General features: G+C 41.5%; 1 protein-coding gene across 2 annotated transcripts in view; it reads right to left on the bottom strand.

Moving 5' to 3' along the window:
• Positions 1-14,425, bottom strand: part of PHEX (phosphate regulating endopeptidase X-linked) — a 235,341-nt gene that overhangs the window by 183,206 nt on the left and 37,710 nt on the right. For both annotated transcript variants that reach the window (XM_049767418.1, XM_049767420.1), the window contains exons 4-5: positions 5,649-5,735; positions 4,105-4,331 (exon numbers count right to left, since the gene is read on the bottom strand). In XM_049767418.1, the coding sequence (XP_049623375.1) occupies positions 4,105-4,331; positions 5,649-5,735 (314 nt within the window). The remainder of the gene's footprint in view (positions 1-4,104; positions 4,332-5,648; positions 5,736-14,425) is intronic.

Here is a 14,425-nt window from a genome sequence, read left to right on the forward strand (position 1 = left end):
CCTATATAATTGAATATAAGTTGTGCTGGGAAGTTTTTCTATTCTTCACATTTCCTTCAAAGTGGTATAAAAACGAGAGTTTCGATTAGATTCAAATTTGTTCATTTTGAGTGTTTGATTTGTTTGGCTTGATGAGTCATCACTAATGATGATGAATGCTTTTTACTGTGTGGTATTTTGAGGCACAGAAGATCTGGTGTCCCCACTGTTAGCAATGTTACCACTGATATTCAGACAATTCCAGTATGATCTCTCAATCATAATATTCCTCATCAACCATTTGCCTACTAGTTTTAGAGTCTAGATGAGGGGGTGTCATACCTGGTGATGCTCATGGCTTACTCCTGGCCCTGTGCTCAGAGATAACGCCTAGCAGGCTCAAAGAACCATATGGGATACTAGCGATAGAACCCATGTAAGCTGTGTACACGGGAAGCACCTTACCCACTGACTATCTCGCTGGCTCCCTATCATCTTTACTAATTTTGATCTAAATTTGTTATTCCATTGATAAATTTTAATAATAGTAAATGTATATTTTTCTACATGTTAAGAACTGTGATTCTAGGTTATAGAGTAAATCAGTCAAAGGCAGAATGTTGCAGATTAAAACTGAATAATGCTCATGTGAGTGGCATTTGAAAATCAAATCAAGAACCAATTGTTTAATTATTTAAATGGCTATTAGAGAGATAGATCATCATAAAAAGTATGCTAGAGGATACAAGCTTTGCATAAACATGATTGTAATTTTTTTTTGTTTTGGGGCCACATCCGGCAGTGCTCAGGGGTTACTCCTGGCTATCTGCTCAGAAATAGCTCCTGGCAGGCACGGGGGACCATATGGGATGCTGGGATTCGAACCAACCACCTTAGGTCCTGTGTTGGCTGCTTGCAAGGCAAATGCTGCTGTGCTATCTCTCTGGCTTTAATTTAATTGTAATTTAATTTAATTTAATTGTAATTTAAGTTGGATTGGTGCACATAACTGCTGTAATACCTTTTTCTGCCTGAATTATGTTTTATAATAAACTGCTTTTTGAAATAAATTCAATTATTGGACTTGGTCTAGACCTGGTTCAAAGTAATTTGAGATGACTTATCTATTTGTGTCTCAATCAAGATTTTCTATCACTTTATAGAGTCAAAGCATTCAAAAAAATTTTTTTGGAGAGACCACTCTTGAGTGTGCCTGGGAATTGTGCATCCTTTGGCAAGTGCATAAACCTAAAACTTAATTTGAAAAACAATTTTCAACTTTTTTCCAAATACCACTTAAGATGACTGAAAGGACATAATAGTACTAGAATTCAGAATGATAGTAATAAAGCCTGGGGTGGAAGGTTCCTGAGGGTTTTTTTTTTATTTTGGAGCCACACCCATCTGGCTTGGGCTAACTCCTGGCTCTGCACTCAGAGATCATTGCTAACAGGGTATGGGTGACCATATGAGGTACCAGTGACTGAACCGAGGTCAGCGTTGAGCAAGATGAGAACCCCGTATTATCTCTACAGCCCCTTTTTGTTTTCTTTTAAGTGAGTCATCAGTGAATTAACATGAGACAAAGTTCACTGATCCATTACCACCATCGTGTAATTCTACAATGTGTCCCATCCAAATAGCATCAGAGCATCTTTCAGTGACATGTGGTTCCTCCATCATCCAAGCTCTCAATTCCTCTTGAAGTGAATTCTTTTAGTGACTAGAGATTCTTTATTGAGCCTGCCATTTTCTTAACTAGAGGTTTCAGGGCCAGAGAGATAGTACAGGGTTTAAGGTACTTGCCTTGCTTTGGGTGATCCCAGTTAAGATTCCTGGCATCATATATGGTTCCCAAGCACTATCGAGAAAGATCCTTGACCACAGAGATGGTAGCAAGCACTGAGCACAGCTAGATATGGCCCCCAAACAAGAAAAATGAAATAAATAAAATAGATGTATAAATCACAGTTGGCAGTGGTTGGGGCTGGACAGTGAGTATAGCAGTTGCCTTGCACACAGCAAACTGGATTTGATTTCCAGCACCCCATATAGTCCCCTGAGAACAACCAGGAGTCATTCCTGAGTACAGAGCCAGGAGTACCTCTAAAGCATCACTGGTGTGACTCAAAAATAAAAACAAAATCAACACTCAACCACAACCGTTCATGTGTCTAGTCTGTTTTCTCGAAGAAAATGGCAGAGCTGCTTCATTGAGACTGAGCCCATATAACCCACACATTCTAGAATATTTACTTTATGGTCCTTTACAGGAAAAATTTATAAATATATATAATTTATAAAAATATATAAATTTAAATATAAATGCTAGAGCGTGGATTTTAGAAGGCTGATTTGTATTAAGAAAACATAATACACTCTAAAGGTTTTAGACTTGTGTAATTTACATATCAATATTTTCTGTTTTGATCAAAGAAAAGAATTAGGGAGTAAATAGGTGTGTTAATGAGACTTTTATTTTAGTTAAAATGTGCAACCTGGGGCTAGAGGAGGATTAGAGTAGATAGGGCACACTTGTCTTACATGTGGCAAACCAGGGTTTGATCCCCAGAGTCCATATATATAGTTTCCTAAGTCCTGCCAGGAGAGATCCCTTAGCCCATAGCCAGGAACAAACCCTAAGCACTGCTATGTACGTCCCAGAAACCAAAAAAGAAGTTTGAAAGTGAAAACAAAACATTTAAAATATGACATTTGAATTCTTGCCAAAATTTTCCATTGATTCCTCTTTCACTGTTGGTAGTTTTCTGACATTCACTGATTTTCCCAACCTTCGCGTCCATCATCATAGCCTATTCCTTTATGGAAAATATTCTTACTGTTACATCAAAAAATGCACTGAAGCACTTGAAACAAATTTTGCCTTTTGAAAGGAAAAAAAGAACGATTTGGGCTAAATTTAACCAGGAAAATTTAGGCCAGTATGTAGATATTTGTAAAAGTGGAACAAGAATCCATGGCTTATGTTCACTCTTCTATTTGAACAATTAGGAAGGGGAGAACAGTGTCCCCCAGACAATTACAGAGCTAGGTACATAGCAAATCAACAATAAAATAAAATAAAATCGTAACAACCAAGATGCCCTTCAACAGATCAATGGCTAAAGAAACTGTGGTACATATACACAATGGAATATTATGCAGCCATCAGGAGAGATGAAGTCATAAAATTTTCCTATACATGTATGTACATGGAATCTATTATGCTGAGTGAAATAAGTCAGAAGGAGAGAGACAGACTTAGAAGTCTCCCTCATGGGGCCAGCGTGGTGGCGCTAGAGGTAAGGTATTTGCCTTGCGAGCGCTAGCCTAGGACGGACCGAGGTTCAATCCCCCAGCGTCCCATATGGTCCCCCAAGCCAGGAGTGACTTCTGAATGCATAGCCAGGAGTAACCCCTGAGCGTCACTGGGTGTGGCCCAAAAACAAAAACAAAAAGTCTCCTTCATCTATGGGTTTTAAGATAAATAAAAGACATTTTTACAATAATTCCCAGAGACAAAAGAAAGAAGGGCTGGAAGGTCCAGCTCACAACACAAAGCTCACCAAAAAGAGTGATGAGTGCAGTTAGAGAAATAAATACAATGAGAACTATCATAACAATGTGAATGAATGAGAGAAGTAGAAAATCTGTCACTAGTGCAGGTGGAGGTAGGGTGAGGAGAAGGGAGATTTGGAACACTGGTGATGGGAATGTTGCACTGGTGAAGGGGGGGGTGTTCTTTACATGACTGAAACCCAACTACAATCGTATTTGTAATCAAGGTGTTTAAATAAAGATATTAATAAAAATTAATAAATAAGAAATTAACTAAAAAAGCCAGATCTCCTCACCAGAGTTTGGGGGCCTCAAATAAGCTCAGAGTAGGTATTAGAAGTCCAGATCATAGGTCATTTGAAACTCCTGAGCTTCCCGAAAAAGCTGACCAACTCCTCTGCTCATGATTTACAATCAACAAAGCTTAGGAGATAGGGGCCACTTTAGATATTTCCGTTTAACAGAATTTTCACCAAATCAATTCACTAAAAGGCTACAAGTGTCTTTTTCCCAAGGGAAGGCATCCCAAATGGCCAAACAAACAGAACTGACAAGCCCTCACTTTACCTTCAAGATGTGTTCATTGGATGCCTTGTCATCGGGGGACACATACAAACGAATGAAAACGGAATTGCTGTATTGACCACGAAATGTTGCCAGTGTCTGCAGGAGGCTGAACTTTCTCTCTGACCACACCCCTTCAGGACCAATATTCGATTCCAGAACAGGCCAGCGGAAAGGTGAGTGCCGCAGAATGTGCAGCAACGGCTTCGCATCTGCCTTTTCAATCGCTTCTGAAAGGGAGCAAACTGGATCACTAAACTAGAATGCAAGCACATCATCTCAAGAGAATATTCTTCTAGGCTCTGGCTTAATACGTGAGTCGTTAGGAGAGATGGGGTGGGCTGGTCATAATCACACAGACAGAAAGGCCTGTGATTCATGCAGCAATGTGACTGGCTAAACCTTGTGCCCCCACCCAGCAGGAGAGCTGACTAGGGAAGCTGCTGGATATTGCCTACAATAAAAGGCAGGCACATTGCACCAAGCCCTGCCAATGAGTGATTGTAAGCTGTTGGGCGAAGAAACAACCCCAACTAAGGAAAACTGCTCAATAAAGCCAATCACTCCCAAGTGAAGGGAAATTTAGGCTTCAGACTCTTTTGTCATCGTTTACTGCTCCATTCTAGCTCGCCAAGTAATAAGCCCAGTGCCTCAACCAGTTAACATTCCAAAAGGTGCTGGCTTCTTCCTGCAGTAGCCTAGAGAAAGCAGAGCAGGTAAAAATTTCTCTTTCAAGTCCAGTTGTATTCAAGATGCTGAGACAGGGGTAGAACACCCAAAATAAGCCTGAGAGGCAGATGGAGGACCGGAAGTGCTTAGTCCTCCTGGGAATCTGGATTGCTCTAAGCACCAGTCGTTCCAATAAGACATAACAACCCTAAGAAATGATCCCCTTGCCAGGCCTTGGGCCTCTGGTCTACCTTTCTCAGTCCATCCCAGCTTCCTGTAGACTAATTCCTCCCCAAGGAATGCATACTATAGAAATAAATATTTGTTCTGGAATTTAGGCCATACTCAGTGATGCTTAGGAGTTATTTCTGGCTCTGCACTCAGGAATCACTCCTGGCGGTGCTCAGGGCACCATATAGGATGCCAAGGATGGAAACAAAGTTGGCCGTGTGCAAGGCAAGAGCCCTACCCATTCTATTTTGTACAAAATAACTTGTTGCCTTCAAGACAGCAGCAGAATATTAAGACAGAGCCAGTTAAATCTCCTCTTTGAAAACTGTACCTCTCCTTAAACAATACTTTTAAAAATAGATCTAATTATTAGCAGTTCTCACTTTCCTTAAAAGGATATTTTTAGAGCACTAGAGAGACATAGTACAAGAGTTAGGGCATTTGTTTTGCCTTGCATGCTACCAAATCAGGTTCAATCTCCAGCACCTCATATGGTCTTCCTAGCCCCATCAGGAGTTATCCCTGAGCACAGAGCCAGGAGTAAGCCCTGAGCACAGCTGGGTGTGCCTCCCACCCAAAAGAACATATTTAAACATTAATATAACTATGAAGATTAGATGACAAAGTTTGTTTATTTTATTACTCACTCTCATTCATGCAAGATGAATAAAGGACTTTGGCTTTCTGTATGGCTTCAGTGTCCCGCCTTCTGCTGATTGATTTCTCCAAAAGTGCTAGGAACATTGAGGAAAGGTTCATTAGTACACAGCCACATGTGGCACCACACTGGAGGGCATTTGATCATCACAGGCCTGGCCTCCAGGAAATTAAATGTAAAGACAGACAACCCTGGAAAAGACATATAAAAGATATGCAGACAGCAGAGCCAATTCTAAGTTGCTTGAGGTAAATAAAAGTAATTTAACATTCCCTTCTTCCAAGGTTCTCCTCACTCAAAGAAAGTAAAAGTTCAATTTCCAACTGCGATAGGACCTGCTGCAGGGGTTAATGTTTTCTGCCACCTACATGGAAAGAAACAGAATTCATTTATTCAAGAACCAAAAATAACTGCATCCTGTTCCTTGTTTCTGCACTGAGTAATATTCTCAACAGAGGCAATTTCACTAGGGTCGGGCTTCTTAAGATTTCTTCATAGTCCGGCCTCTCAGAGAGGTCACCTGGAAGAAATTTCCCATTAGAAGTTTTATTCAATGTTGAATAAACATGCTGCAGGCATAGAAGTTGTTTGCACAGGAAAATGGAAAGATGAGATGGAAAAGTCTACCCAAATCGCCTGCAAACTTGCCCATTTATACATTCCAAGTCCATGTAAATGAGGCCATGGATACCATTTAGTTGCCAACATAGACACAAGCCCACCTGGAAAAATTATTTTCTATGTATAAAAGCACAAATGGCACTGCTTGAGGTGGAAATGGCCTGTTGTCACTACTTCATTAAATATGGAAAGAAAACCAAGGCTCAATAAAAATAACTCTCCTCCCCAAACATATCCCTAGGATAGAGTTGAGAGTATCGATTTACCAGCTTAAAGCCAAAACAAAGAATCCCTCTGGGTCACCATGGCACTGCCTGTGCCAAGCTATGTCAAACTGCCACTTTCAAGGCATTTGGGGTTTATTTCTAAACACCCTAGCAGCCGGTATAACGCAATGATACAACAGATGCTCCACCAGTCCTCGGAATCATTTCAAGAAAAAAAAATGTGCAGTGCTGATCAAATTGCACAGTCTCAGAGGGGAAATCAACTTCTAAACTAGAAGGTGCCTACAGTTCAAAAAAATGCAAGCCACAATCCCTGTCTAGTTTATGATAAACATCTATTCATCACAAGAGTCTATAAAACTAGGAGCCAGAGTGATAGCACAGCAATAGAGTGTTTGCCACGCATGCTGCTGACCCAGGATAGACCTGGGTTTGATCCCCATCATCCCATATGGTTCCCCAAGTCTGCCAGCAGTGATTTCTGAGCACAGAGCCAAAAGTAATCCCTGAGTGCCACCAGGTGTGGCCCAAAAAAACAAAAACCAAAACACAACAAAAAACAAAGAGTCTATAAAACTAGATAGGTTCAAAAAAGTGCATGTTAATCTGGATGTGCAGGTTTTCAATTATTTCCACTCTTTTGGTGTAGCTTCTGCATTAAAACAGCAATGAGGGGGCCGGGCGGTGGCGCTGGAGGTAAGGTGCCTGCCTTGCCTGCGCTAACCTAGGACGGACCGCGGTTCGATCCCCCGGCGTCCCATATGGTCCCCCAAGAAGCCAGGAGCAACTTCTGAGCGCATAGCCAGGAGTCACCCCTGAGCCTCACAGGGTGTGGCCCAAAAACCAAAAAAAAAAAAAAAAAAAAAAAAAGCAATGAAAGTGAGATAACTATACCCAAGGCTTAAAAAATAGAGCATATATTTTTATTTGGCATTTTTTTTAGTATATGTGCTGCCAAAGTGAGCACTATTTTTTTTTAATTTTTGATTGATTAATTGGTTTTAGGACCATACCTGGTGGCTTTCAGGGGTTAATCCTGGCTCTGGGCTCAAATCACTCCTGGCAGGCTCGAGGGGGCATATGGGATGCCAGGAATCAAAACAGGTCCCTCCTGGGTCAGCCACATGCAAGGCAAATGCCCTACAGCTGTGCTATCTCTTCAGCCCCTGAGTATATATTTTTAAATAAACTGAAAGTTCTTTTTCATATTGGGACCCTATCTGGTGCTATTCAGGGGTCACTCTCAGATCAGTGCTTCAGACTAAATCCAAGGCTCCTGAAGACAAGGCAAAAGGGTCAAACCTGAGAGGTGATTTGACACCTGAACTGGAACAACATAGCATACAATTAATCCCACAACATAGCATACACTTCCATTTAAATCAGGTCATGTCCCTTTCTACTGTCTTCCCTTTGATAGTCAGTGGATGCTTGGGGGGGGTAGATCTGGGAGTATGTCATATAAATTTCAGTAAGGGTGGGATGGTCTGTTTGAGAGTAAAAATATTCTACAGGCTGCAAAGGCGAACACCTAGAGACTGAAAGCATCAATGAGAACAGAAGCAGGCCAAGTATGAAATGCATAAGATAGAAAACAGACATTCATCAATGGAATAGGACAATACATAGACCTATTTTGGAAGGAAAGGCCCATATCCATTGGTGTTCTGTGACTAGTTCTGGCTCTGAGTTCAGAAATGACCCCTGGAAACCCAGGGAAACCATATGTGGTGGTGAGGATTCAAACAAAAGTCAGTGAAATATAAGGCAAGGGATTTGTTATCTTTACTATCTCTCATTCACTGCTGGTAGAAATGTCAACTGAGTCAGCTTTTTAGAAAATGATGTGTACATTACTTAAAAAAATTAAAAAATTAAAAAATAGGTAGTATTGAGGCCGGTGAGGTGGCGCTAGAGGTAAGGTGTCTGCCTTGCAAGCGCTAGCCAAGGAAGGACCATGGTTCGATCCCCCAGAGTCCCATATGGTCCCCCCCAAGCCAGGGGCAATTTCTGAGCACTTAGCCAGGAGTAACCCCTGAGCATCAAATGGGTATGGCCCGAAAAAAAAAAGGTAGTATTGGGCTAGAGGGACAGCACAGTGAGTAGGGCATTTGCCATGCATGCAGCTAACCCAAGTTCAATTCCCAGCATTCCGTATGGTGATCCAAGCCTGCCAGGAGTAATTTCTGAGCACAGAGCCAGGAGTAAAAATGAGTGATGCTAGATGTTTCCCCCACCCAAAAAAAAAAGATAGTATGGTAATATGCCCAAAACCAAAAAAGACAAAGACCAGAAAGATTGGTAGGAAGCTTGCCATAAAGAGCAGTGGAGTGCAGTTAGGGCAGAGAAGGGACCTCCATGGCAGTGATAGCTGGAACTGATCACTCTGAACAAGAACAGGATGCTGAAGGGAGGCAAAGTAATATGCATGATGCCTCTTTAGTAACAATATTGAAAATCACAGTATCTAAAAAGGAAAAGGAGAGAGAGGAAGAAGAAAAATGGCTTCCATAGAGGTAGGCAGGAGATAGGGCTGGAGAGAAACTGGGGCCACTGGTGACAGGAACTGTGCACTGGCAAAGGGATTGGTGTCAGACTCCACTTTGTAACTGTATCTCTTGGGTGATTCATTAAAATATTTATAAAACTATATCATACTGTGCTTGCTAAAAACCTTTTTTTTTCTGTTCAGCTTTCACTGGTTCCTTGTCACAGCCTTTCCCTTCTCCGTCTCTTTGTACCCACGCCAGCAGGAGAGCATTTGTATGCAGACAGTGATGTGGCAATCAGTTGGCAGCATCCATTTTATTTATCTCTGTCTTTGAATTAGTTGTAAGAGGAATGAAATCGAGCCTAGAGAGTCACTAATGAGCAAAAAAACAAAGCCTGCCTATCAAAGGCAATTATTCAGCTTCTTAAAATGTCCCCAAAGCTCTGAGAAGGGCTTCTGGATCACCCCTGCAAGGGTATTCCCATCATCTGCATTGTTTACTGAAGGATTTCTCACCCTGCCCTCCCCACACACATGCTGGTATTCACAACCAGGTTAGGAGGGGGGGTGGGAAATTCCACTTCAAGAAAACCTACAGTGCAACAAATCCCAGGACTTTCAAATCAGTTTCTGATGATCACATTTCAGTATTATATATAGTGTTATTTCTCATGCTCACACAAGTGAAGCTCTGAAAGACGACAATGAAAAAGATGTCAAGGGGATTGGCTTTCAATTAGAAAGACATGGGTTTATTGCAGTTGCTGGCTACTTTAGCAGCTGGAACTTCAGCTATTTAATCAGCAGCTCAATTGCTTGTTTTTTTTTTCATTGGCTAATAATTTGACCTTCCAGGGCTGCAGGGAGGATCAATCTGGGGGCCTGCAGATCTCCCCTCCCTGCAGTGTTTAGGGGGCCCAGAAACACTCCTGGAGATACTCTTCCATCCATGCAAGCCTAAAATTGGATATTTGGGCTCAGCTATATGGAACTGTTCTGGTCCAGCAGTCTTGGATGCCACCCACGCTAGACCCAGCAATGCTCAGAGAGCCATATAGTGTCAGGGATGCAACTTAGTGCATCAGCATGCAAGGCGTGTGCTGTAGTGCTTGGAGCTATTTCCTAGGCCCACCATCAAACTTTTAATGCACAGAAAGTCCCTCTTTGAATGCCCAGGAACATGTTCAGTGATCAGTCGATGATGATGGCTTAACCAGCATTACAGGCTGAGCCAGTCTGTACAAAAGTGTCAAGTCATCAAGCTTGTTTGCACTGCTTCCTCCAGAAAGATTCTTTCTCCCCCTCCCTCCTCAGGATATGGGAAGCCAAAGACCTGGTGCTAACCCAGGACATGGCCAATGTGTGTGCAGGACAAGCTCACAAACTGAGCAGGACCCTGTCACCTCTCAGAGAGCCCTCAGGCTCCCTACACATCCCCATTCACAGATGAGTCATTTCTCCATGACAAAGGCTGTTCTACAGTGCTTATTAGGAAAACATCTTGCTAGCATTTTACATCCTGAAGAGGGATTCTTTTGTTTTGTTTTGTTTTGTTTTTTGTTTGGGGGCCACACCTGGCAGTGCTCATGGGTTATTCCTGGCTCTGCACTCAGGAATTACTCCTGGTGATGCTTTGGGAATCAGATGAGATACCGGGGATTGAATCCAGGTCAGAATTTTACAAAGAGGTTTTCGTCTTTGATTCTCAGATACTATCATTCTCCATGACATCACATACTCTGAGGCAGATTGGGTTGCATGCGTTTTTCTTAATTTTTTTAGTTAAACCATAGTGATTTACTGTGAGATGAGACTATGCTAACAGCCCTAATCAAAGGTGTTTCGCCAACTTCCTTTGATATTTAAAAGCCCACCTGGATCACAGGATATTCCCCAGCCCTGGTGGATTTGGTTCTGGAGAATAAGGACAGAGCAGTTCTGGCTTTGAGAGGGCGCAGAGAGAGCACATGGCAGAGGGGCCAAATGACATAAATGCAGATCTTTTTTTTTTTTTTTTGGTTTTTTGTTTTTAGGTCACACCCGGCAGTGTTCAGGGTTTACTCCTGGCTCCACGCTCAGAAATCGCCCCTGGCAGGCACGGGGGATCATATAGGGTGCAGGGATTCAAATTACTGACCTTTTGCATGAAAGGTAAACACTCTACCTCCATGCTATCTCTCCGGCCCCTCAAATGCAGATCTTTTGCTGACTGGCTTGAATTTATTTCTCTGCTTCATCAGACCCATCTGCCTAAAGATTTAGAAACATGTATGTGGGTGATCTCCTCAATCCATGTATTTTGACTTTACAATTTACAATGTTATTCATAATTGTGTTTCAGACATATAATGTTTCTAGACCAAACCCATCACCAGTGTCTACCTTTTTCCACCCTTATTCCCTCCATCCTGCCCCTGCCTGTCATAACGGACTTCTTCTTAAGTTTTTAAAGCTTGAATCTCATGATTTCATGGATGTTGAGTCTGGCTTGGAGAGTTGCATGCATTTTTTAATTTGTGTGGCCTGCTGCTTAGCACACCCGAAGCACAAAGCACATTTGATGAGTTAAATTCATGGATGCATGAATTTTTTATTTGACTAAAGAGGAACTGGGAAAGGGTGGCGGCATGGGATGGACTCTGGATGGAAGAAGTTTGGCACTGATGGTAGACTGGTCAACACCAGTATGTATGATATGTCAACACCAACATTGTAAAACTCAACTATGAATGACTTTTTAAATCACAATGCTTTAAATTAAAAAATTTTAAAGGATCTCGGAGAAACTTGGCTGACTCGGTAATTTTGTTGCTGTTGTTGTTGATGATGATTGGGCCACACCCATAGGTGCTCAGGGACTCCTGGCTCTCTGCTTTAGGAATCATTCCTGGTAAGCTTGGGGAATCTAGATATCAACCTGGTTCCATCACATGCAAGGCAAATTTCCTACCTAGTATATTATTGCTCCGGCCCCTACTTTGATCATTTTTTTAAATCAGCAAAGTTCATCCATAATCTCCTTTTGTCCTGTTTTACTAAGTCAAAGAATTATTTCCAATAATCATTCATCTTTTTTCATGCATACTATTTTAGAGCCCCAAATTCTGCCTTACCAATGATCTTAACCTAATCATCTACTTGCTATTCTGTGCTGAAGAGAGGAACTTACTTATACAGTGAGTTAGCATTTGACTTCTCTTAAAAACAGAACCAAACCACGCAAATTTAACTAGCTAGGCCTACCTCCCAGTTAGAGGAGGAAATTAGGGAGGCACCTAGACCAATCAGATGCAAGACTACTATGTAGTAGGATAGGTACATAGGGGACCACACAATCTAGCAGCCCTGTGGGTGAGAGAAGAGGATACGGGAGATAGGACAAAAACGGAGGTGTAGGGAGGAAAATTTGGTGATAGGAACCCCCCCAGATGTTATGTAAATATTTAACTAAAATATTATTGTCAACAACATGTAAACCACTATGATCAAAATAAAAATTATATTAAAAAAAAAGAAAATATAGGAAGACAGACCAGATAAAGGAAAAAAAAAACCAGAAACTGAGATAGAACCATCAGTTCTACTCACTCAATCCACTTCTACTCACATAGGGCATTACTGATAGCTTTAGAACAGAAAGACAATCCCCCCCAAAAATAAGGATGAGACTCCTGGGCATTTGGCAGCTGTTCCTCCTCCCCCCAAAATGTATAGTGTTCTTGACACTCATGTGTGACTCTGCGAGTCTTCTAATTTTTCTGTACTACTTAGGATTTTCCAAAAAATACTGAGTATTTTAGAGCTTCACACCCAGTGGTGCTAAAGAGCTACACCCTGAAGTGGTTAGAGGGCCATGAGGTGCCAGGGACTAAAGTTAGGACCTTGCACATGCTAAGCAGCTATATCCAGCATCTAGATATAACATGTATATGTTTTTTTCAATTGAGGACACATTGGTTACACACAATGCACTCAAGTTGCAAGTTTACAAGTGCTAACAACACACTGGCAGTTATAAAGGGGTTGGGCCACAACTGGACCTGCTCAGGGGCTATCCACATATCTGTGACAGGAGTGACCCTCTTGGTGTTCAGGAGAATATATGTAGTACTGTTGTGTATGTAAATATTTTAGGGGATTACTATGTTACTCACCCTAACCTGATTGGTGATTGTGCCCTACCCTAGGGTGTGACCTGGCATTCTGCCCCCACCCTAGGGTAGTACCTGATTCTGCTTCCACCATTGGTTGGTATCTGATCCCACCATTGGGTGGTACCTGATTCTGGGGGATAAAAACAAGGGTCTGTGGAAGGCCGGGGCTTTTTTGCTGGAACTGAAGCTGAGTCTTTGGACTTCAGTCTTGTCCATCGAATAAAGCTAATATTTCCACAAGCCTGACTGCGAGCTTGTTACCCGCCGTTTCACCTCAGAACCGTTGGCTAGACAGGGTGGCAGACGCGCGCTCTGAGCTGGAAGAAAAGGGTCTCATCCTCCATCCCTCTATCAGTCAACCTCTTCAGGGACTGACTTGCAACATAGTACTAGGGATTCAAATTGGGTTCAGCTTCCTGCAAGACACCACAATACCTCTTGTACTACCCCATTGACTCATATATTTAAATCTCCCTGATCATGTCTGGGTGTTTCCTTTGGTACTACTTAAAAGCCACCTTGGTCCATGGTTGACTGTTTCCTCTAATCTACTATTTGTAATCCTTGTTGATTTTCTAGGCTACAGACTTCAATTTGGTCTCTGGGCTCCTCCATTTATTTGCCAAACTGAGAAATTTCATTTTTCAAACTTAGACTGCATGGGTATTAAATTCCTAAGCAGTTCAATCAGGAGATTCTAAATCGGCTTGCAAATCCTAGTGTTATTCTCATTAAAAAATAAAATTCAAGTTAACTTTGTCATGCTCTACAGATCCCAAAACTTTCATGCTTTCTCACAAATCGTGTGACACTTGACTTTGCATTCCTCAAGCCCATAGCTGGTCAAGCATGGGATTAAATGAGTCTGTTTGACAGACTGAAAAGACAATAAGAGCTGATATTTCTCATTCTTTTGGGAAACTCCCACTTAAATATAGGGAAAGAAATTGTCAGAAATCTTTACTCCATCCATTTTTATTATACTTTTATAAATGATAATTGGCTGTCATTGCCCTAAGTAGTGGTTACAGACATTATTTTGTGAACATTTAAATTCTCTAGCTCATCCATTTAAATCATGGGTTATCCAATAACAAAAAATACCCTCATTTTAATACAAAAACCATAATGAAACCAATTTCATAAAACTGCCAGAATTCAAAATCCAATTGAAGGTACCTCTTGTGCTATGTTCCTTTTATAAGTGACTATATAAGGATTAACCTTATCAGGACTCCACTTAAAAATAATATAAACTTGGGGCTGGTGAGGT

This window comes from Suncus etruscus, chromosome X (assembly GCF_024139225.1).
Source record: "Suncus etruscus isolate mSunEtr1 chromosome X, mSunEtr1.pri.cur, whole genome shotgun sequence".
NCBI classification, from domain to species: domain Eukaryota; kingdom Metazoa; phylum Chordata; class Mammalia; order Eulipotyphla; family Soricidae; genus Suncus; species Suncus etruscus.